Source organism: Carettochelys insculpta, chromosome 12, assembly GCF_033958435.1.
Source record: "Carettochelys insculpta isolate YL-2023 chromosome 12, ASM3395843v1, whole genome shotgun sequence".
Taxonomy (NCBI): domain Eukaryota; kingdom Metazoa; phylum Chordata; order Testudines; family Carettochelyidae; genus Carettochelys; species Carettochelys insculpta.
The window spans coordinates 26,262,423-26,286,020 of record NC_134148.1 but is presented as its reverse complement, the minus strand read 5'-3'; the positions used below and the strand labels follow the sequence as shown (position 1 = coordinate 26,286,020).

Genomic DNA, 23,598 nt, shown 5'->3' with positions numbered 1-23,598 from the left:
TGGCAAAAAATTCATTTCACTTTATTGTAGTTCAGTAAGATACTGGAGCTCTGCATGCCAGGGAACAGCTTCTTGGTTTTTTTCCTGATTTTTATCATCATTTTGACAAAAACAGTCATTAAAAGAATCTGTTCACAACTTGGAATCCAGGTGCTCTTTCTAGTGATTTAAACTCTTGTGGTTCCGTCTAGAGTAGGACGCAAATTTTCTTGTTCCTGATGATTTTCTCACAGCTTCCTCCATCCTTCATTTTTTTGACTGCTTCCACGATCTGAAATCAGACCAAGACAGTAACATATCAGACTCAAAGCTGCTAACTTTTTAGCAATGGGGTGTGCAGGCTCCAGGTTGGCAGGCAGAAAGGGTTTCGTGAACTGCCCTGGGTCCAAGAAATTAAACTAGCTTCTCCTCTATTTACTCAAGTTCTGCTGGAATCAAGATACCTGTGAATGGCTAAAAAACATAAATCATTGTTGTCCATTTGCCTGCCATGGACTTTTTCTGCCATAATTATCTATGGACCCACATGCCAATGGGTTTAGGTGTCTTAATCTGGCATCTTTTGCCCTCACTGTAATGGAATTTTCTTAAAAGACACTTCTGACTGCTGATGAAATGCTAAGCTGTAGCACTGTTTTTTGAGTCTTGCCTTAAAAACCATTCTTTTCTCATCAGCCCAGGACGGAGGGCTACAGAGCAGTGGTTCCCAACCTCTTCACTTGTGTGGACCCCCAACCACCACCCACAACTGGTCGTGGATCCCCCATCGTCCCCAAGCCTTTGGCAGATGCCAATCAAAGCCAGTTCTAGCTACTATGGACATGTCATTACATGAAAAAGGAAAACACAACACAGATTATCAGACAGCAATTAGTAACATTATAATTTTGTTAGTCTTTAAAGTGCTACTGGACTGCCTCATTACTGAAAGATATTTAATTTAAAGATAATAATTGATTGTAACTTTGCAATGTATTTAAAAGTTATTTTCTGTGACTATTTTTCTTTTTCTTTTACTGTTTTCTCAGACCTCCTGCAATACCCTCACAGACCCCCGGTTGGGAATCACTGGGTTAGAGCATTTTGTGATGTGTGCCTGTTCTTGTGTCTGGCCTGGGAAAACTGGAGCTAGCTGCTCAGCTAAATGCTACTGGTAGGGGTTAGAATGGCAGTGAGAAGAGCACATGGTGTAGTTGACACCGGAAAGGAGGCTGTGCAAAGGCTTAGACATAGCAGCCACCAAGGGCTGCCAGGGGGAGGAGAGAATTCTACTGATGGGGAGGAGAAAGCTGCCTGCAACATTCTGGTAATATCTTCTGTGGATGGCTACCTACGACTTCTAAAAAGTATTGGATTTTAGCAGTGGTAAACATAAAAAGAGGGTGGGCTGCCATTGGCTAAATGGGGCTGACATTCTGCTGCAAGATGGCAACACCCATGCAGGAATATGACCAAACCTTCTAGCTTCCACCCACAATCTGGGCTCTCCCCCTTTAATCTGTGACTTTTTTGGCCATGGATCCGTGAAGCTGCTACCCTTCTGTGTGGTGACAGACAGATTTGCTATCCGAGGATCCAGTCTGCAGTCTCAGAGGAACATTCAGAACTTACATCTTCTGCAAAAGGAAAGCCAGAAGTTTCGATCTTGGAAAAAATCAGCTTGCCATTTATCTTGACTTCAAAGCTTCCTGCAAAGAGAGATTTTCAGGTGCTACTCAAACATTTGTTGGGTCCCTTCTTAACTAATAATGGTTTATTTCAATTGAAACTCCACTTCACTACCCACATTTCTGGGGAAATTCAACTTTTGCATGTGAATCTGAACTCTGGGTTGGCTCCCATCTTTTACACTATTACAAATACATTTTCCATGTGACCATCAGCATCTCTTACATGTTAACACTCTGATGATGCAGCATTATGCCATAAACAGCAAAAGATCAGGAATTCTTACGATTAATTTACAGTATAACAAATTCCAACTGACAATAATGCCTATGCATTTTCTACAAGACTTAGTAGCACTTAGTATTATTAATACAAATTGTATATTACTGCTGTACCTTACCTCTCCGGCCCACTTCGCCTGAAATCTCCGCATCAGGAACTTGCTCCTTGATTTTCTCAGCAAGTTCCTGAAAACGGGCTGCATATCCTCATCCTCCACTACAAAACCAAAGAGACAGATAAGGTTTTGCATCTGTAAATTGCTAATTAGCTTTAGGGTGGCAATTATGAAGTAAGGATACATAGTTATAATGGAATTTCTAGCGTAAATTTACGAAGTGAAATCCTGGCTCAATGGCAAAATTTACATCAGCTTCCGCGGGACCAGGATTTCAACCAAAACTTCTTACAATGAGGTATTGTCTGGGGCCAGTCACAAACTAGGATCAGCACGGTGCTGTGCTATTAAACTGATTTGGGGATTTCTAATGCTGTGTTTCTCCAGGACACACTTTTGTAAACACAACATAGCAACTGTAAATCAGTAAATTTACCCATAATCTTGTAATTTAAGGATCTTTTAGTGTCATAGGCTGATATGTGCTAGTTTGCCAATTAATACAGCCTCAGATACATTGTACAATTACTAAACTTCACATACAGTAACATTTAGTTTTATTTTTAAAAAATGTGGGCATAAGTTATTTTCTTCACTATTAAAAAGGTATGGTTTTCAATTATGCTAATTACCCTATGTAAACCCTTACTGAGTTACAGCAATTTGTATTTTAACTCATTCACCAAGTGTCTTGGAAACAGCGACTGCTTTGTAAAAAGGAGGAAATGTTAGATGTGTTTCTAGACTGGTTTTCTGGAATTTGCATACAGTATAAGCCTTCCTTTGCAGTGCCCAAGTTAAGAGGTTTTCTGTTTGCCTACTACAATTCAAGAGTCATTGCTAGCTTTAGCTTTCTAAATTTTTGTGATTCTAGCCTAAGACAGGCAGAGATCTGAACACAGAAATGATGTTACTGCTACTGCAATTTCATTATCAGGATATCAGGAGAACCCCAAACTACATTGGTTTTGCTTACTGTGTAAATGACACACAAAATGCACTCTAACTTGGGGCAGTATATTTCTGAAGTTGTCTCCCAAAGCTTGCAAAAGATTTACATAGGGGATTAAGATGATATAGACAAGAATTAGGACAATACACAAAATGGGCAAAGGAAAAAGGGAAGATTTTTAAAAACATGTAGGATGCACCTTAAATATAATAATCAGCATTAATGAATCTGTAGAGTGTTGTATCTACCAATGCAGATTCATCCTCAGAGCACTTCTGGTGACATGAGGTACATACAGATTGAACCTCTCTCAAGTCTGGCACTATCTGGTCCAGCAATATGTGGTACAGCATGATTTTAGTTAGCCAGATGAGCACTCTTCAAGTTTACTGTGGTCCCATAAAAGTTTGCTTACAGCCACCAGTCCTGGCTCTCAGTGATCGGTGCTGTTGTTTGGCTCTAATTCAAATGTCTCGTAAGAGCCCAGTAAGCAGTGGAAGTGTTAGTAACACTGCTAGACAACATTGACTTCCCAGGGTTCAGCAAATTCTCTGGGATGGCACCAGTCAGGTCCTGAGGGCACCACAGTAGAGAGCTTCAACCTGTACTATAACTTTTACTTTACAAATAGAAAAACTGAGGCCATTCCTGTACCTAGGAACAGCAGGGACACGCCGCTGTTTCCAGGGAGCCATGCAGCACAGGTGGGGTCGTGCGCGAGCCAGACTCTACTGAAGATCAGACCTGCTAGTTTATATTGCTTTCCAGTTGGTAAGGCACTGGATAACACAGCTTTTACTTTGCCCTCAAAATTAAACTTCCCATTGGCTGGTACTGATCCAAGACCCTAAAATGTATAGTACCAGCAAACAAGTTAATGTTATGTTTAAACCTTCTTTTTATGGAATCCAAACAAAGGGCCAGACCCAGTCAATAACCCCTGAACAGACAGCAGAGCACAAAGCAGCAGGTTTAACTCTATGATGAAACCAACTGCCCCCCTCCTCAGTGCCCCCCACCAAAACAAACAGGCAGCAAACATTAAGTAAATAAAGAAAATAAAGCTGTATAATATCCAGACACCTTTTCGGAAGTGTCACTAGAACAATACATTTTAAAAATCTAAGTAATCTCTTACCAGTATTCAACATGCACTTTCACTCCCATGCTTTCTGTTAAAAATCCCTTTCCTCTCACAGTTATAAAATGTGTGGTATGGATTCAGAAGCACCCAGAAAAAACTGGGTAGTTGTGGAGAAGTGCAGTCACAGCCTGAAAAACAAGGGCTGCGCCTCTTCCAGGTCACATGGCTGCTCATTGGTAGCTAGGGGAACCAGCCCTCTCAGTGGACTCACCTTTTATGTACTTTTGTGACAGTGCAGTTAGATTGTTTCCCTCTGACTAACATCAGCACCTAAATACTGCCAGGGGAAAGTCTTTAATGCATTCTGTTGCATTTGGCTGATAATTTGTTAATTTAAAACGAAACAAAGAACATTAGAAGGTTCTGGATGGAATAATTTATAGCTGAGGAAGGGAAATTGCACTTCAAGGGAGTTGAGTCACCAGCAAGGAACATGTCTAGTCGTTTTCTGATCACATTGTGCAGATTAGTCCATCAGAATGCTTTTTAAAAAATAAAAAAAGGGAGAATTGTTGGAAAACCTGGCTGAATGCATCAGCTAAATAGTTCAGATTGCACCTCTGAAACCTGGACTCCCTTATCTGGCGACATGCATGATCCTGCAGGACCAGAGAGCCCCCGTGTATGGGTGTCTGGGGAAACGAGGGCAAACTAGGAGTCCAGCAGCCAGGCACCCTGGGCAGGGCAACCACAGTTGGGTTAGCAGCTAGAAAGCTGAAGCCCTGGGAAGCCAGGGGCCCACAAAAGCAGGCAGACTGCAGTCAGAGAGCCAGCAACCAGGGCAAGGAAGTGCATCTGGGGCTGGGTAGTTGCCAGCTCAGAAATAGTGGCTGCAATGGAGCTAAAGTGGAAGCCATCAGAGATTAGCCAGTGCCTCAGACTAAGAAGCAGGTCCAGGCCTTCGTAGGGATGCGGGGGCAGGAGGTGCAACTGGAGCTTTGTGCCCCACGTTAGCTCCATCACAGCCCCCCTCACTGAACTGTGTAAGAAGGGTGAGCCAGACAAGGTGGTCTGGACTGAGCAGTGCCAGGTGGCTCTGTGCACTGAAGAAGGCCCAGTAAGGACCCCACTGTTGGTAAACCCAGATTCATAAATCAGCTCTTTATGGCGTTCACTGATGCCTCAGACCAGGGTCAGTGACTCCCAGCACAGGTGCCAAGAGTAGCACGTGAGTCGATTTTCATCAGTACATGAAGCAGGAGCTCAGTCCCAACCCTCCTCCCCCACGCAGCTGGGAGGTTGCTCAAAGCCCTGTGGCTTGTGGATTAACAAAAGCCCAGCTAATGCTATCAACCACCATCTAAACAGTAAAGCTCTGCATCTTGAAGCTGTTTTAAGTAGGACTGTTAGTGACTTTAAAAGTATCACCTGCATTCAGAATGTACAGAGAGGTCAAAAGGTCAAATTTCAACATTCCGCCTTAGAAAGGTTGCTGACCTTGCCTCAGACACTGGGTTGGGTGCAATGCTAATGCAGGTGGGAGACACACCCCACTGTGTACTTCAACAATAAGATGCTGCCCCAGGAGCAGGACTATGCAGCCATAGAGAAGGAACATCTGGCCATGGTGAGCCTTAAAAAGCTGCCATCATATCTGTTAGGTGGCATTTCACTGTATACACTGACCACCCACCCCGACCCGGCTGCATCAAATGAAAAGGGTAAATGCCAAGCTCCTGAGTTGGAATCTGCTCCTGCAGGATTATGACATGGAAGTGGTCCACATTAAGGGCAGCACCAATGTAGCCAATGCCCTATCACGTAAGGAGGGGCCAGAACTTCCCCAGGTCACTGGCTAAGTGACCCCACTCAGTTTGGTCTTGAAGGGGTGTGAGATGTGACCAAGTGGGGTGTGTGAGGATTTTACTTCTCTGATTACTGTCCTGTAGTAACACCAGGTGTCCCTGTCTCCCAATAAACCTTCTGTTCTACTGGCTGAATGAAAGTCACATCTGACTGTGGATTGGGGTGCATGGCACAGCAACCCCCCTACTCAGTGACATCTGGGGGCAGTGGTTGGGGCTAGGAAGCAGGTGGCCCACAGTTGGAAGCTGGCAGCCAGAGAACTGTGGCCAGGGAGTGAAGTGGGCAGCCGAGGTCCGGAGTTGCAGCTGGGGCAGGCCTCTGATGCCTGCAGTCGGCAACAGGAAATCAGTAGCCAGGGCTGAAGGTCTGGCAGCTGGAAGGGGAGCCTCGGAGTGGGGGTGGCAAATCACGAGGGTGAGCACTGACCTCCCCTGGGTCTGGCAAAATCTCTTGTCCTGGACCACTCAGGTCCTGAGGATGCCAGACCAGGGAGGTCAAGCCTCCATTTCCCACAGAGTATATTCTTAGTTGTGTAAAGTTAACAAAATGCTCCAAGTATGAAGATCAGTTTCAGGTTCCATTCTATTATTATTATAAAGGAAAAGGAAAAGTTATATATAAACTTTTACAAATTGTTTCAAAAAACATACTAAAAATCAATTACTTCCAATTTGTTTTCATATGGTTCAGAACAGTTCTCTTCAATCACTGGAATAGATTTTAATTTTTTATTTCCAAAAATCTAGACATTGGTTAGAGATATGGACTTTCAGTATTGTACCTACTTATGTGATATTTTAAAGTACACCGTGGATAGTTTAAAACAGTGGTCTGAAACCTAACTATCAGCTGTGGCGAACTGTCAATCTGTTTTCTGGGAAAAGGAAAGAATGCTGAAAATACTTTGCTGAACCTTCATCTTCAGAGGGGTACCCACGTCAGACTATACCACCACAGAAAATCACAAGCAGTCCTGCTGCACCCTAAAGGCCAACAATTTTATTTATTAGGTAATGAGTAAATCTGATGAAGCGGGTCTTCCCCATGAAAGCTCATAAATAAAATGGTTAGTCTTTTACTACACAACTGTTTGTTTTAGCTTCAGTTATGAAGAACAAAACCATTTTAACACACTTTCATTTAAACCTAAACATTTTCCTAAGTTATGACCTTGAGCCCTGCCTCCTCTATATTTAGCCAAAACCAAACCAATTAGCATGGAATGGCATGCATGTTCCAACTGAGAAAATTATGTTGGAAAATTTGAGGTTAGTGGAAGAATGCATCTGGCACATTAGAGCAGGGGTGAGCAAACTTTTTAGGTCACGTCCCTCTTTTTGGCCCTGAAAATAGCTGGGGCCCCCGCAACCTGTGGGAAGACCACAGAAAGGGATGTGGTGGGCACTTGGGAAGGGGGTGCTGGGAGGCTCCAGGGGGGTGCCCTGAAGTGGGAGGGGTGATTGGGGGAGGACCCAAGAGGGTACTTTTTCAATTCAGGAACTTGCCAGCTGTCCCACCACTTGACCCAGGGCCTCTGCGCATGCTGACTGGCCCAGCAGCTGGTGGGAATGATGGGTGGAGGGCGTTCCCTTGGCAATGCAGCAGCCACAAGGGAGAAATCAGAGGGCTAGGGAGACAGTGCAAGCTTTGGTGGGGAGAAGCCAATCATGCAGAACCACCCCCCCAACAAAATGTTGCAGCTCCCCCAGTTTGCACACCCCTGCATTAGCATTAAAAATGAAAGACTATTCACTTTTGAAAAAGTCCAGGTTTTTTTCTCACCACCTCTCAAACAGCTTGGAAAACAGCTGCACTTAATTTTTGTTATTGATAATTGTAAGGAGAATTAGCACCTGAAGGGCTATTTTTGAAATAGTGACTCTTGCTTCTGGAATTATTTTGTATTTTAATAGAGCACTAAGAAGCCTGCAAATCTGAAGACTTGGGCCCTAAAAATTCCTGGCCATGAAAAACAGATCACTGACTTTGAAGTTTGGTCTCTCCCTATGAAGTCTAGTTTTTTTGCGTACTTTTACCCAGTTCTAGACAGACATCATGGGGAAAGACTAACTCTCCTCAAATGAGGGGTCCTGCCCAAAACAGCATTAGGAGCCCTGAGAAGAGGAGGTGGGGAGAAGAGAACGACACAACGTTATGTCAGGAGATGGTGGTATTACTAACTTTACTTTTGTGCTTCTTTCTAAGCCGAGTGGCCAGAGAGCCGCAGCACAAAAGTAAGAGTGACAGTAACAGTATCATGCCATTCTTACTTCTGCTCCGCTGCCTTCAGAGTTGAGCAGCTGTAGAGTTGTGGCTGTGATGGAGGACCCAGCTGTGCAGGTAGCTGGGCAGAAAGAAGGGTGGTAAATTCACAGGCAAAGTACTAGTTAAGTTGGTAAGAATAAAACCTCCATATTGTCAAACGTCTTGCATCTAACTCTCCTAGCTTGCACAAATAGAGCAGCGGAGTAGGGGACAGATATACTCACCAAAGTTCTGGTACATTTTTTCCCTCTAGTAAATGAAATGTTTTTATAATCTTGCCTTAAGTACATCTCATTCCAGGCCTTGATTGTATCCCTGAAGGATCTCCTGTGGTAGATACACCCTCTGAACTCTGAAAATATTCCTATCTGGTCTATTAAATGTTAGTTTTATTTAGCTAAGAATATGATACAGGACAAAGTTGAAAGACTAGATTTACATATTAAAATTCAGTTTACTCAAAAACAACAAGACAGGAATGCAATCACATTTACTGCTCAAGCTACCCTATAACCTTATTATATTCATTTAACTCTAAGTAAGGTGTTCCTAATTCTAAATAAACATTTATAGTAGCTTAAAAATTTTATACTCCTGGGTTATTCATTACTGATGTTTTATAATAATTGTGTAATAGGGGAGTTTTTACATTTTCCTCAAGCTTCTCGCATTAACTACCTTGCAACAGGATACCTGACTAGATTGGTCATTTGACTGATCTAGTATGGCAATTTCTCTGCTCTTGCATAAACTCATTCACCCCAAGAAACATTAAGACAGCCCTTTCAGATAAGGATACCAGAAGTCTGTAAACAAGAATAAATTTATTTTAGATTATTTAAAGATTTAATGATATACAAAATGTATACAGTATTATATCTTTCATACACTTTACCTTTTCCCCATGAACATAGAACACGATTTACACAGCTATTGTGTTCGTGCCTTAAGTCTGTATCTATAAGATACACTACTGAATAAAAAATTTATAGAGCTTTATATTGCTCTTCAATTAAAAATTACAAATTAGTACCTATGTAACAAATAAAATAAAAACCGCAGCATGAAACTTCAGTTGGACAACAGATTTTTCTTGTTGAATGCTCAACAAGATTTGGGACAGTGAAATTACATTTTATTGGCATAAAGTTGCATTGCAATCTCTGTACTTTACAAAATGCTAAGCCAACCCTAATCTTCTTTTTAAATAAAGTACCACAAATAACATAATATTAAAGATGTTTCTATACAATTTTAAATACATTTAAAAGTTCATGTGTACATTCTACTTTGATATACTGGTTTTATATTTTTGGAAGGCATAACTTCAGAAGCAGTCATTACAAGAAAAAGCACTTCCAACTTTTTTTTTTCTTTCTTTCTTTCTTTTTCTTTTTTTTGAAACAAGGCAACTTCTTGTTTGGACCAGTATTTACTCTTCTCTACTATATTATATAATTATGCCAGTCTATCCTGGCTTTATTAGTTACTATTTGACAGTGACTTGATAAAACTGAAATGTATAAAAACAAATTTTATTACACAATTAAGGCTCTATTCCATAAAAACACCTATGAAACTGAATCCTCATTCAGGAGACAGAACTCTTTATTGGAATAGATCCACTTCTGCCTTCGGCCTCAGCTTACTGGCACAATATATACAGATCCTTTGGATCTGTTCCCTTCCAAAAGCCAGATGAAAATATATGCCATCTAATGAGATGCAACACTTCCGGCAATGCCCGGGGAAGCCTCTGACAATGAAGGTGAATGCTGTCTCCCATTTCTCTAGCTGGCTGATGGTAAACCAGCTGCCAAACAGACAATTTGCCCTAAAAATTCCTTTTAGTCAAAAGCCTATTGCACTACCACAGAAACAAAGGATTAGACAAACCTCCATTGAACACAAGCAAAATTAAAAACATTCTCCTAAAAAGACTCTTTATAACATTTCATATTGTCATTCAGCCTTTAAAGTGATCAGCTGCCAGCTCATCTCTGTAGTTACCACAAGTAGTTACGTCATTAGATTACAGATCAGACAGCAAAATTCCACTTATAACACTTGGTTCTGTGTTTTGATCTCTCTTTTATCTGATTTTAGTGGAAGACAGAGAATCCATAACCCAGTGACACTGCTTAAAGTTTGGGTAAAGCCAATGTCTGCTCATGTTATTACAGCATCAGGTGAATAGAACTTGTTGATTCTGACTCTTTGGTACAGCTTCCAGGCTGAATTATTAATTCTGGAGAATCATCCTGAGGAAATATAATTTTGTCAGGCGTATAGTCATTTCTCTTCAGATCTACAGGTGACAAACAAAAAGAAACAACAAAATGGATGTTAACATTTCTTGGATTGGTAAAAATCAAAGAACCGTTAAACTGTTAGAACAATTTAAAGATCTAGGTATGCTTATATAATTAAATGTCTTCTGCCATGCCCTTAGTATAAAGGGAGGCTATAACTGGGTTGTTAGCTGTGCAGGCTACACTAAGGAAACAGTTTTAAAAGTCATTTTCAGAACCTCTGATTTTTTCTCTCTTTGGAATCTATTACATTATAGCAAAACACCAGCTATCGTGGAGGTTCAGAACAGCTCTTCTGTTTCTAGCTTGACTCTTTTAAATGCTCTAATATCTGCATGGTTAATTGGACTGTCCTGACATTTAGCATTCCTCATGCTGTGGTGGGGTTCTGTTAGTGACCCAAATTTGGGACCATTTGATACCATCCCAGAGAAAAAGCAGCATAGGCAAGGTATGTTAAGAGGCAGAGGAGTTGGGGCTGCATTGAGCAGATGGTTGGTAGGAAAGGTGGGAGGGCTGTGGGGTTCACAGAACAGGAGCACAAGGAAAAGAACATGGGAGTGACAGGGAAGAATTGGAGCAGTGACACCTGAGAACACCATATTCTTCCCTTCTGTGATTCAGCCAGGATTTGTCCTCCCTCCCCACTATGTGGGCTCTCTACACTTCGTGCTCCCCTTCAGTGGGGGTCCTCGAGAGATGGGAGGCTTTGCCTTGCTGGAGGTTACTGCCCTATCCTCCTCCCCACTGTCCATGTGAGCCAGGTTCTGGGGTGCTTGTTCTTGTGGGGGAGAGTGTCTAAGCTCTCCTCTAAGATCTGGGGGTGAGAGCACTGTGCTGCATACCTCCCCATGTGAGCCAGGGCAAGCTCTGGTGGAGAACTCCGAACAATTATGCTCAGTCCATACTCCCAGATCCCACTGCTGAGATGAAGAATTGGGAATGAGTATATATGATACATATCACAAACTCCTCAGAAATGGGGAGGAGGGATGGCAACATTCGCTAACATGTATAGATTAGTTCATGTCTCACAGCTATTGTTTTAGGCAGCATGCACTTCCACATAGTGTTTTCATTCTTCTGAGACCATCACATTGAGATGAACAGGGCCGCTACACACTTCGCTACGCTTCTCATGCCTTCAGCATTATACTGTCGTGGATATCTCAATATAACAAGCAGCTGATGGGGATTAATTTTATACAATATTATAGTGGAGCCTGAGTTCTACTACAGTTAAGACTGATAAGATGTTTCTATTTAATGATTATTTTTCTAAGTGTTCCAAAATCCATATGCATATCCTGATAGTCCTGAAATCTGCTGTGTCTTATGGGGCACAGGATAGGATCAGTAATCCAAATTTGGGGACATTTGCATAAGATGTTCCTGAGATCCTGCTTCACCCTGAACACCCCTCCTCCCCACACCTTTCTTAAAGCTGACAGATTCCACAAACTTCTTTGTGTACAATTCACATCAAAATATTAATTTAATGGAAAGGAAGGGTGGGGCAGTCTACCTAAGGCAGGTAACTCCAGCTTCTGTACAATCAGTGGTGAACTGCAGACACTGACATGGCTGGTGCCAAGGTTACTGGCAACAAAATCTCGTGCACTGCTGCCTATGCAGATTTTAAGGTGGTTGGCACTGATGGCCCTGACTCTGCTCATGTACTCATCCCCTTCTTCCTACCACCTTCCCGAATGTTGGATATGAAGAAAGGGAGGGATTGCTGGCCAATTCTCATAGATCTGGCCCTGCGCTAGTCATTTCTATAATCTCTGGATCTGAAGTGATCCATGTGAGCCACTAAAGTAATGGTAGTTTCAGCCTAACTATCTGGAATGCGGATCTGGGAAGAGAACAACTTGCACACAAAAGCACATATCCAGGATATGGCTCCCTTCTAGAGAGGAGAAGCATTGGTTGTGTCCATCCCATATGGGGTAAGTCCACTGAAGGATGGGCAGGATTTGAATTCAGAGTTTGGACTTCCATGCAGAGTGGTGATTGACACAAAGTACCTCATACCATTAAGAGAAACAGAAGAAATTTTCTTGCCATCTATTTTCTCATTTTTGGAATGGTCCTTACATGGGCATTGTGACCATAAGATTTTATCCAGGATGCATAGAGTGATTTAACAAATCTGATTTAAATAAAAATAGGATTTTTAAATTCATCTATTAAAATAATGGTTACAATTAAATCTAATCATAAACATACTACACATACAAGTGAATTAGTCTCCAATCTGTCCACTCTAACTACCAGCTTTTGCTTCTTGAAAGTTCTAGGTTTTCAAGTCCTGTTCTTCAGAAGACTAAAAATTAACATTTGCAAAGACAGACATAACCTGGATAGGATTCTTTTTTGGTCTGTGCTTATGTGGTGGTGGTGGACCTTAGCCAAGCACAGCGGAGGAGTTAAGATGTTGTCTTAAAAGACAGACACAATATATAGGAAAGGACGGAGGCAGCATAGACTAGAACTATGGAGTAGACTGGAAATTCAAAGGGAAGACATTCAGCGCACACACAGAGCTTCCTATATTCCCCCACACTTATTCCACAGAAAAACTGTCCTGGCTTCTGGGTATCAGAAACACCTTGTATGGGAATATTTTGAAGAAATTTGTTGCCTGGGTAAAAAAGTGTCATGTGTAAGGAGTGCAAGATGATGCAGGGCCTAGTTGCAAGAATTAAATATCGTAAGGATGACTGCTTATTGGGAGAAAATGATAGCTGAGTGAATCAACTGTTAAGGCATCATTCTTGAAGACTTTTTCGATGCCTTTAACAAGTAAATTCCCCAAGCTGCTTACTGTGCTGAATGTTTGTAGAAAAAAAAAGAGTTTAGCTAATCCTTATGGCTTGTTTAATTAGTTAACTAGGTTTAGAATCTCTCACTTAAGTATACAATACAGAAAGCTGCCATTAGAGAGATCTACAGCATACCAGTTGCCACTGAGTGTCACTGCCTTATTTGGTATTACCTAATACGTGCCTCTTAGTTTGAGGCATCATGGTGACAGAACATAATGGTGATGACATAAGCCTATTCTCCATTTTACTTCAGCATAGGTCTACTTTTCCAAGGGAACCCCATTTTATACTCGTTTTCTCAAAAAAAAATAAACAGACGTGTCAGTGAGTTCAATTAGGCTTACTGTAAGTGCACTCTAAGCACACAGTCTCAGTTGTTTCAGCAACTTGATTTAAAATCAGTGATTTTTTTAGTGATTTAAATTGCTTTGATTTAAAAATCAATCCACCTGTTTTATCACCGGGGATCCTAGTTTTCTGTAATAAAAAAAACTCTGAAATTTTATAATTAAAAAAATTAAATCCATGTTTTGCTGTGATTAAAACGGAATGCTGCACTTGAATTTCCCTAGGCACAATATATACAGGTATCAGTTGAACACAGTGTTTTACTGACAAATATACACATTTCTTTACTGTTGTTTATGGCCATGATGTTTCAGCCTTGTTCTTCTTTTCATTCAGTTTAAGCTGAGTGCTTTCCATGTGTTCTAGAACACTCTACCTTCAAACATACTCTACAGCATTTCTATATACAGTGTTTATTGCCATCAATGTGAAATATGTCCTCACCAACTTTAGTGACATCCCTTTAGAAGTGATTTTTAAAGTATCTGGCATCTTTTTTGTAAGTTCAATTAGTTATTTCAAGAAGCTGAAGTGAAATCTGAGATGCATTAAACCATCAATGCACATACGCAGTTGAGTAATCTCTATACACTGGAAAGAGTTAATTGGAGTATGTTTCAATGTATAAATTTAAAGTGCATTCAAAAATCAACCACAAGAGGAAGAGGTTGCACACACTGAATAAGTAAAATTGGTACTTTCACTCTAAATGTAGTTATAGATAATACATTTTTATTTTTTCACAAAATGTTAAAAAGAATCTAAAGATTCTCTTTAAAAATGCATTTTTCTGCATTTTCGCACTTTTTCAGCATTTTCCCACATTTGCCCAGGGCAAATGGATTTCTAGGAGCCCGATCACCACCAAACAGCTTGCAAAATTGGTGGAGGGCCTCTGAAGAGAGTAGCAGTTTGGATATTTGCCAAGTTCTATCTCGCTGCCATGCTTGGCAAGAGGGAACTGAAGGAGAGTCAATGCTACCCCGCCTTTATACACCTGTGTGGGAACACAGAGAGCCCTTGACGATGTTATGAAAACAATTTCACTCTTGAGCTTATAAGGTGCACTCACATGTACATTTGTTTTGTTTTTTAAACTTAGGAGATAACATACAAATCTACACTAGAAGATTACAAAGGTGTAAATTCAAGCACTCACAGAATCACAGGGCTGGAAGGGACCTCAAGAGGTCATCTCAGTCCAGCCCCCTGCTTCAAGCAGGATCAACCCCCACTAAGTCATCCCAGCCAGGACCTTGTCCAGCCAGGACTTAAAAACCTCAAGGGATGAAGAATTCACCACCTCTCTAGGCAAAGCATTCCAATGCTTCACCACCCACCTGGTGAAGTAGTTTTTCCTAATATCTAACCTACACCTTTCCCTCTTCAACTTCAGACCACTACTCCTTGTTCTGCCATCTGACACCACTGAGAACAGTTTCTTACTCTCCTTTTTAGAGCTCCACTTCAGGAAGTTGAAGGCTGCTATTAAATCACCTCTAAGTCTTCTCTTCTGTAAACTAAACAAGCCCAAATCCCTCAGCTGATCCTTCTAGGTCTTGTGCTCCAGACCCTTAATCATTTTTGTTGCCCTTCATTGAACCTGCTCCAGCAAATCCACATTCTTTTTATATTGGGGGCCCAAAATTGGACACAATATTCCAGATGTGGCCTCACCAGTGCCGAATAAAGAGGAATAATTACTTCTCTAGATCTGCTCGAAATTCTCCTCCTAATGCACCCTAGTATGCCTTTAGCCTTCTTGGCTACAAGGGCACACTGTTTACTCATATCCAGCCTGCGAACAACATATGGTGTTCCACCTGTGCCCTGCAAGGCAGCACTACCAGGAAAAGGAGTCTCTGAAGAGAAGAGCCTGAAGAGCGATGGGGGAAGGTGGACCTGGGGGCACTGAGAGAAGCTGGGGGGAGAGGGGCCAGTGCAGTGAGGAGGGCGGATATGGGAGCAGATGGGGGTAGTGGATTGGGGAGGGTCCTATGGTGATGGTAGCTGGGGGGGAGGGGCGGTGAAAGGTGGGGAGGAGGGTCCTGGGGATATGAGGTCATTGCTCTGCAGGGAGCTATGGTGACTCATGGTGACAGAGAGGTATGAAGTAGTGGGATCCTTAACCACATTCTCCATACCCCACTGCCTTGTGGGTTATCCTGGGAAGGAGAAAGGCTAAGGGAGTAAACCCTGACAGAAAATCCGGAGTGGAGTCCGAAGGCGGTTCGGTGTCAACTTCTGGCACTGTCCCGGCAACTCCTGCAGCTGAGCTGGTACCAGACGTGGAGGTTATCCTCTCCTTTGGACTATATCAGTAAAGCTGAGAGGGGCACACTGGTGTGTGGGCAGCCCAGAGCCTCCATAATAAGTGCCCAGGCTCGCGCCCAGAGAAGTACTCTGGCATCGCTGAACAGCGTTGCATCAACACGGGAAGCAACAGATACCGGTTATAAGCTCTTGCTTGATTGGCGTAGAGAACGAGCGCCAAGGGTTGCCTTCGACAGTGGGAGAGATCCTCGCATCTCACTGGACAGCCCCCAGCCAACAAGGTACTGTCCCGCCACAGTTCACCTGCCTCGCTGGGTGCGTGAGGCTTAAGGTTCCTGAACCTGACAAGTGACTGAAATTTGGGTACCAGGCAAACCAATAAGAAAATCAACAAGAAATGAGAAAACAACAATTTAAGCTTGCTTGCTGGAATGTGCGGACCATGCTGACCGGCTTGACTGAAGATCTTCAGGCCATCAGTGACACCCGGAAGACCGCTGTCATCAACAAGGAACTGAAGAGGCTCCGAGTTGATATCGCTGCACTGCAAGAGACGCGACTCGCAGATTTGGGATCTCTAAAGGAAAAGGACTACACCTTTTTCTGGCAGGGTAAAGCCCAAGAAGAACCCAGAGAGCATGGTGCTGGCTTTGCTGTCAGAAACACCCTTCTACAAATGGTGGATTTAGTCATGGACGGATCAGAAAGACTTCTTCGGATCACGCTTCAAACTTGCGCCGGTCCTGTCCACCTGCTCAGCGCTTATGCTCCAACCCTGTACGCCACACCAGAAGTAAAAGACAAGTTCTATGACGTGCTTAGTGCTGCTGTAGCGCAAATACCTGCTCATGAACAACTGTACATCTTGGGTGACTTCAATGCAAGAGTTGGAGCTGATTGGGCCTCATGGCCTTCCTGCTTGGGACACTTCGGTGTGGGAAAAATGAATGACAATGGACAGCGCCTCCTTGAACTGTGCACGTACCACAATCTGTGCATCACAAACACATTCTTCCGAACGAAGCCCCAGCACAGAGTGTCGTGGAGACATCCACGCTCGAAGCACTGGCATCAACTAGATGTGGTCATCACTAAGCGTAATAACCTCAAAAACGTCCTTCTGACACGCAGCTATCATAGTGCTGACTGTGATACAGATCACTCGCTAGTTTGCTCCAAGCTCAAGCTGAGACCCAAGAAGCTGTACCGCTCTAAACCTGCTGAAAGGCCCCACACTCACGCCAGAAAGACGGCAAACTCGGAGAAAGCTGAAAAGTTCAGAGAGACCCTCCAGGAAAATCTGCGCAGCGGCCCTGGGGGCGCCGATGCGACATCCAAATGGCAACATCTGAGGGATACAGTTTACAACATGGCCTTGTCGGTGTTTGGAAGAAGAGCTAGAAACACGAACGACTGGTTCGAAGCTAACTCCGATGAGATGATTGCAGTCATTGAAAAGAAGCGCGCTGCACTCCTGGAGTACAAACACTCACCGAGCCAGAGTACCCAGCAAGCACTTGGAGAGGCCAGAAGAACAGTACAGCAGACAGCCAGGCGCTGTGCCAACAACCACTGGCTCCAGCTATGCAGCAGCATCCAGACCTGCGCCGACTTTGGTAATCTCAAGAGGAATGTACGAGGGTATGAGGAAGGCATTAGGACCCACCCAGAACAAGATGGCACCTCTGAAATCCAAATCTGGTGAAGTCATTGCTGACAAAGCCAAACAGATGGAGCACTGGGTTGAGCACTACTCCGAGCTGTACTCATGCGAGAACGTTGTGGTTGACGCAGCCCTCGATGCCGTCGAGCTCCTACCAGTAATAGACGAACTGGATCAAGAACCAACTGTGGATGAACTGAACAGAGCCATCGACAGCATTGCAGCAGGAAAGGCCCCTGGTCAGGATGGTATACCACTAGAGGTAATCAAATGTGCCGCGGACACACTCCTGGAACCCCTACATGAGCTATCGTGCCTGTGCTGGAAAGAGGGTGAGGTTCCACAGGATATGCGCGACGCTAACATTGTATAAGAACAAAGGAGACAGAAGCGACTGCAACAACTACCATGGAATCTCCCTCCTAAGCATCACTGGTAAACTGTTTGCTCGCGTCATCCTTGGCAGACTCCAGAAGATTGCTGAGAGGGTGTACCCCGAATCGCAGTGCGGATTCTGCACAGAGAGGTCTACCGTTGACATGGTCTTCTCTCTAAGGCAGCTGCAGGAGAAGTGCAGGGAGCAGAGAAAGTCACTCTACATAGCCTTCATCGACCTGACCAAGGCCTTTGACTTGGTCAGCAGGGATGGTCTGTTCAAACTGCTCCACAAGATAGGCTGTCCTCCACGGTTACTCAAGATGATCCAGTCGTTCCACAAAGACATGAGAGGAACCATCCAATATGACGGCGCATTGTTTGCCGCTCCTGATTCTGAAACCATCTGACAAGGATGCATGCTTGCTCCGACATTGTTCGGGATTTTCTTCGCACTCCTCCTGAAGCATGCCTTTGGATCTTCAACAGAGGGCATCTTGCTGCACACAACATCTGATGGGAAACTGTTTAACCTTGCAAGGCTGAAAGCGAAGTCTAAGGTGAGACAAGTCCTCATCAGAGACATGCTGTTCGCAGACGATGCTGCTGTAGTGTCTCACACAGAAGACCAGCTTCAAAAACTGCTGGATCAGTTCTCCAAAGCGTGCAAGGACTTTGGGCTTAACATCAGCCTAAAGACGATGAACGTACTCGGTCAGGATATTGCTGAATCCCCATCAATCAGCATTGACAACTATATGATGTTAGAGGTTGTCCACGAGTTCGTTTACCTTGGGTCCACCATCACTGACACCCTGTCGTTGGACACTGAGCTAAATAGGAGGATTGGAAAAGCGGCCACAACTCTGTCCAGACTCAGCAAGAGAGTGTGGAATAACAAGCTGTACACTCACACCAAAATGCAAGTCTACAGAGCCTGCATCCTCAGCACCCTCCTTTATGGCAGCGAGACTTGGACCCTGTATGCCCGTCAGGAAAAGAGGCTGAACGGAGCTGGACAACTGGGAAGAACTAGCAGACGACTGCAGCAGACAGAGGCAGAGGTTACACAAGGGCCTTCAGAAGGGCGAGATGAAGATCAGACAGCTAGCAGAGGAGAAGCGAGTGCACAGAAAGCACAATAAGGACTTGCCGGACACCCACTACATCTGCAAGAGATGCAACTAGGACTGTCACTCTCGTGTGGGTCTTCACAGTCACAATAGACACTGTAAATGAAGTCCTCAATTGAAACTTTAAAGGGCGCGATCCATAGTCTATGCAGACTGAAGGATGCCTACTAGCCTTTCATCCACCATAACCCCAAGTTCCCTTTCCATCATACTGCTGCTGAGCCAGTCGGTCCCCAGCCTGTAACAATGTTTGGGATTCTTCCGCCCCAGGTGCAGGACTCTACACTTCTCCTTATTGAACCGCATCAGATTTCTTTTGGCCCAGTCCTCCAATTTATCCAGGTCCCTCTGGATTCTCTCTCTACCCTCCAACGAATCTACCTCTCCCCCTAGTTTTGTGTCATCTGCAAACTTGCTGAGGGTACTATCCAGTCCCTCCTCCAGGTCATCAATAAAGATGTTGAATAACACCAGCCCCAGAACCGAGACTTGCTGCACTCTGCTTGAAACAGACCGCCATCCAGATATTGAGCCATTGACCACTACCCGTTGGGCCCGACCACCAAGTCAGCTTTCTATCCATCTTATAGTCCAAGGATCCAATCCATATTTCCTTAACTTATGGACAAGAATGTTGTGGGAGACTGTATCAAAAGCCTTGCTGAAGTCAAGGTATATCACATCCACTGACTTCGCCATGTCCACAGAGCTTGTTACCTCGTCATAGAAGCTAATCAGATTAGTCAGGCAGGATTTGCCCCTGGTGAATCCATGTTGGCCACTTTTGATCACTTCCCCCTCTTCCAAGTGCTCCAAAACGGATTCCTTGAGGATTCCCTCCATTATTTTCCCAGGGATTGAGGTAAGGCTGACGGGTCTATAGCTCCCTGGATTGTCTCTCTTTCCTTTTTTAAAGATGGGCACTATGTTTGCCTTCTTCCAGTCATTCGGTATCTCCCCTGATCTCCAAGAGTCTTCAAGGATAATGGCCAAAGGTTCAGCAACAACCTCTGCCAATTCCCTCAGTACCTTGGGGTGCATTAAATCCAGGCCCATGGACTTGCGCACATCTAGTTTTTCCTAGATAGCTCAGAACTTGTTCCTTCCCCACAGATGGCTGCCCTCCACCCTCCCATACTGCATCGCCCAGGACCATCATGGGGAAGTTGACTGTCTGTGAAGACTGAGACAAAAAAACCATTGAGTACTTCAGCTTTTCCTGCATCATCTGTCATTAGGTTACCTCCCTCTCCCAGTAATGGCCCCACACTTTCTCTGATAACCCGTTTATTGTTCACATGCCTGTAGAAACCCTTCTTGTTACTCTTCACATCCCTTGCCAGCTGCAGTTCCAATTGTGCTTTCGATCAAGTTAGTAACTTTTTTCTAGCATTTCCTATTTCCTGTATTCTTTCTTAAAATTTTCAGCTTCTGACATAGCTACACACAATTTCATGAAGAGTAAAGAAAAGGAGAGAAAGAGAGAGAGAGAGAGAACGAAGGAATTACCAGGAAGTTTAAGTTTCCTGCAGCAAGAATTGCAGTGGTGCTTAGCTCTGAAGTTTTTGATTGCATCTTCTCCTAAGTTGGCTGGACCAAACACCATATCATATGACCTTTAAAATAAAGCATACATAAGGACAGTATGTATTTGTCCAAGTGAAATATTAAATACAATATTTTTAATAAAATAAGAGACCAATTAATCTTACCTTTTTTCTCCAGCTTTTATCACTGAGGGATCAGTCAAGTTTTCACCCACACCTAGATACAAAATAGAAAAGCTAAATTGAATACAGCACATGAGCAGAAACCAGAATTCTCTAGCATTAGCCATAAGGACTTTCCAATTTAATCACCAAGAAAGAAAATCAAGATAGAAAATAAAAATTTAAGGAATGATATTCACTCCTGTACAGATGGCTCTGAACCAAGGTCTATGCATCACTTTGATCTCATTCAAGCTTTATTTTGAAAGCTTAACTGGTTCCTGAACAGCATGCATGCAAGCCCACTACACAGATTCCTACATCTTAGCTGTGAGCATTTCCATGTCTAATGGACACTTGAGGATAAATTAAGATACCACAGATATGGACTGAAGATGCCAACACATAAATGATACTATCTTTTATTATGCAGACCTTAAGAAAGAAAATAAGCATTCAACGTTTTTCATGGGTGTCTCCTACAGCATTGTAATGGCATATTAACTATAGGCCACTGGTCATTCAAGTAACGTGGACCAAAATTACTATGTACGGCTATGAGCATCTTCAAAACCATTCATTAAGGCACTGTTTAAAATCTACTTTGACCCTAATCCCACTTTCAAAATATAAGACCAGCCAAGTGGGTCAGACCAAAAGTCCATCTAGCCCGATATTCTGTCTTCAGAAAATCACCAATGCCAGGTGCCCCAGAAGGAATGCACAGAATAGTTAATCATCATGAGATCCATTCCCTCTCATTCATTCCCAGCTTCTGGCAAACAGAGGCTAGGGACATCACCCTGTCCCAGCTTGGCTAGTAGCCATTGATGGACCTACCCTTCAAAACTGTATCTGGTTCTTCTCAGAACCCTGTTAATAGTCTTGGCCTTCACCGCATCATCTGGCAAAGAGCTCCACAGGTCATGCAGCATGTGAAGAAATACTTCCTTGTATTTGTTTTATACCTGCAGCCTATTCATTTTATTTGGTGACTCCTCGTTCATGTATTCTGAGGAATTAGTACTACTTTAACTATTTGGCCTACACCATTCATGATTTTATAGACTTCAAATCATATCCCTCATTAGTCACCTCTTTTCCAAGCTGAAAAGTCCTAGTCTTATTATTTTCTCCTCGTCTGGAAACTGTTCCATACTTCTAATCATTTTGTTGGCCTTTTTAAAACTTTTTCCAATTCCTATATTTTTATATGGAATGACCACATCTGCACACAATATTCAAGAAGTGTGTACCATGGATTTACATAGGGACAATGATATTTTCTTACAATCTATCCCTTTCTTCATGATTCCCAATATTCTGTTTGCTTTTTTGACTGCTGTGGCACACTGAGTGGATGTTTTCAGAGAACTATCCACAATGACTCCAAGATCTTTCTTGAGAGCTAATTTAGACTCCATTTTATATGTATAGTTGGTAAAAAGTATATTACCTTGCAGGTCAAGAACAAGCAACTCCCCCCTTGTATATTCATAAGTCCAGTGGCTGAATGCTAGCATGGCCTCTTCTAGCATGTTAGTTGGAATTATTTCATCACCATTGTTATTGTTGTATTTTCTGAACTCTCCAGTCATGCACTCCTCAACTGCAAACCACTGTCCAGCAGAGTGGCAATATAACAGGAAAACTTCCAGGAACCTTGTAAAGAACACATTGCACATATATTACCAAAACCAACAAGATCAGTTGCTGCCCAATAAATTTTTTGGTTTAACAAACTTATTTTTAAATCTTGCTAGGTTATGAAATACGAGTTAAGTCTAGTCCTTGTTAAGTACCAATATGAAACACTCTTCCCAAGGATGTAGGTAAAAGTTTGTATGCTGGGACTTTTTAAATACTATTCTTTTCCAAGATGTACTGAATCCCAGGACACACTGGGATAAAGTGTGCAGTGACATGAATAATTTAACACATTTACCTTGGAGAATACGGAATAGATTTAGGCTTCATTTGATTGAATGCAAATGTGAGCTTCTGTGCTGCCCTCTGTTGTTGAATTTCCTGCAATTGAAAATAAATAATGTAGGTGAAAATTTGGGAAATAAAATAGCAATAAGAAGGTTAATGTCTATTTTTTCCACTTTCCATCAGAAACTGTGGTACAGCTATACAACTGTTTTAAATTCCTTCAGGGTCAAGAGATTAAACTATGTGACAACAAAAAATGAACATATTCAACAAGAAATGTTTAAAATTGGCCTTTGGATTGTGTAGAACATTAGAAGCATTAGAATTTTGTAAACTAGTTACTCAAAATGTATTTTAATATTTTCACCTGTCCTTGTCTAGTAATGGTTATAATGAACCTTACCCTCAAACAGAGGTGTAACACTGTATCTTCCTTGTAAATGCTTGACCAAGTATTCACAACTTCAGGAAGAAAAGATTTGATGATATAAAGATGTCCTGATTTTAGGATATCATATTCTGACCACGTGCATGCTACTTTAACAGCTCGACGCAATCCACCTCCCATCTCCTCTTTACTTAAAAATTCAATTTTAGCACAGAGTCCTAGCTGTGACCAAGATGACATGCTGTTGTTCAAGATGTTGGGAGAACTTTCTTCAAGGCGATACACAGTCACTGGCTCACCTATAATGTCAAAGTACAGAAATGTTAATACATTTCTTTTGTGCATTTACTACAAATCAGGCTGCAAATATTTAAAAATGCTTTGAAGAGCCCGCTGAG

At 42.7% G+C, this 23,598-nt stretch overlaps 1 protein-coding gene and 1 pseudogene across 3 annotated transcripts in view; both read right to left on the bottom strand.

Annotated features, from left to right (window-relative positions):
* On the bottom strand, positions 1-4,302 carry LOC142019763 (migration and invasion enhancer 1-like; annotated as a pseudogene).
* Positions 4,303-9,039: 4,737 nt separating this feature from the next.
* The window catches only part of TRPM7 (transient receptor potential cation channel subfamily M member 7), a 96,834-nt gene continuing 82,275 nt past the window's right edge, over positions 9,040-23,598 (bottom strand). For 2 of the 3 annotated variants that reach the window (XM_075007053.1, XM_075007054.1), the window contains exons 34-39: positions 23,216-23,499; positions 22,823-22,905; positions 22,334-22,539; positions 20,881-20,932; positions 20,678-20,784; positions 9,040-10,540 (exon numbers count right to left, since the gene is read on the bottom strand). In XM_075007053.1, coding sequence (XP_074863154.1) covers positions 10,410-10,540; positions 20,678-20,784; positions 20,881-20,932; positions 22,334-22,539; positions 22,823-22,905; positions 23,216-23,499 — 863 coding nt within the window. In that variant the 3' untranslated portion in view covers positions 9,040-10,409. Of the gene's footprint in view, positions 10,541-20,677; positions 20,789-20,880; positions 20,933-22,333; positions 22,540-22,822; positions 22,906-23,215; positions 23,500-23,598 lie in introns of all 3 variants that reach the window. The other variant, XR_012647188.1, reaches the window with a different exon arrangement.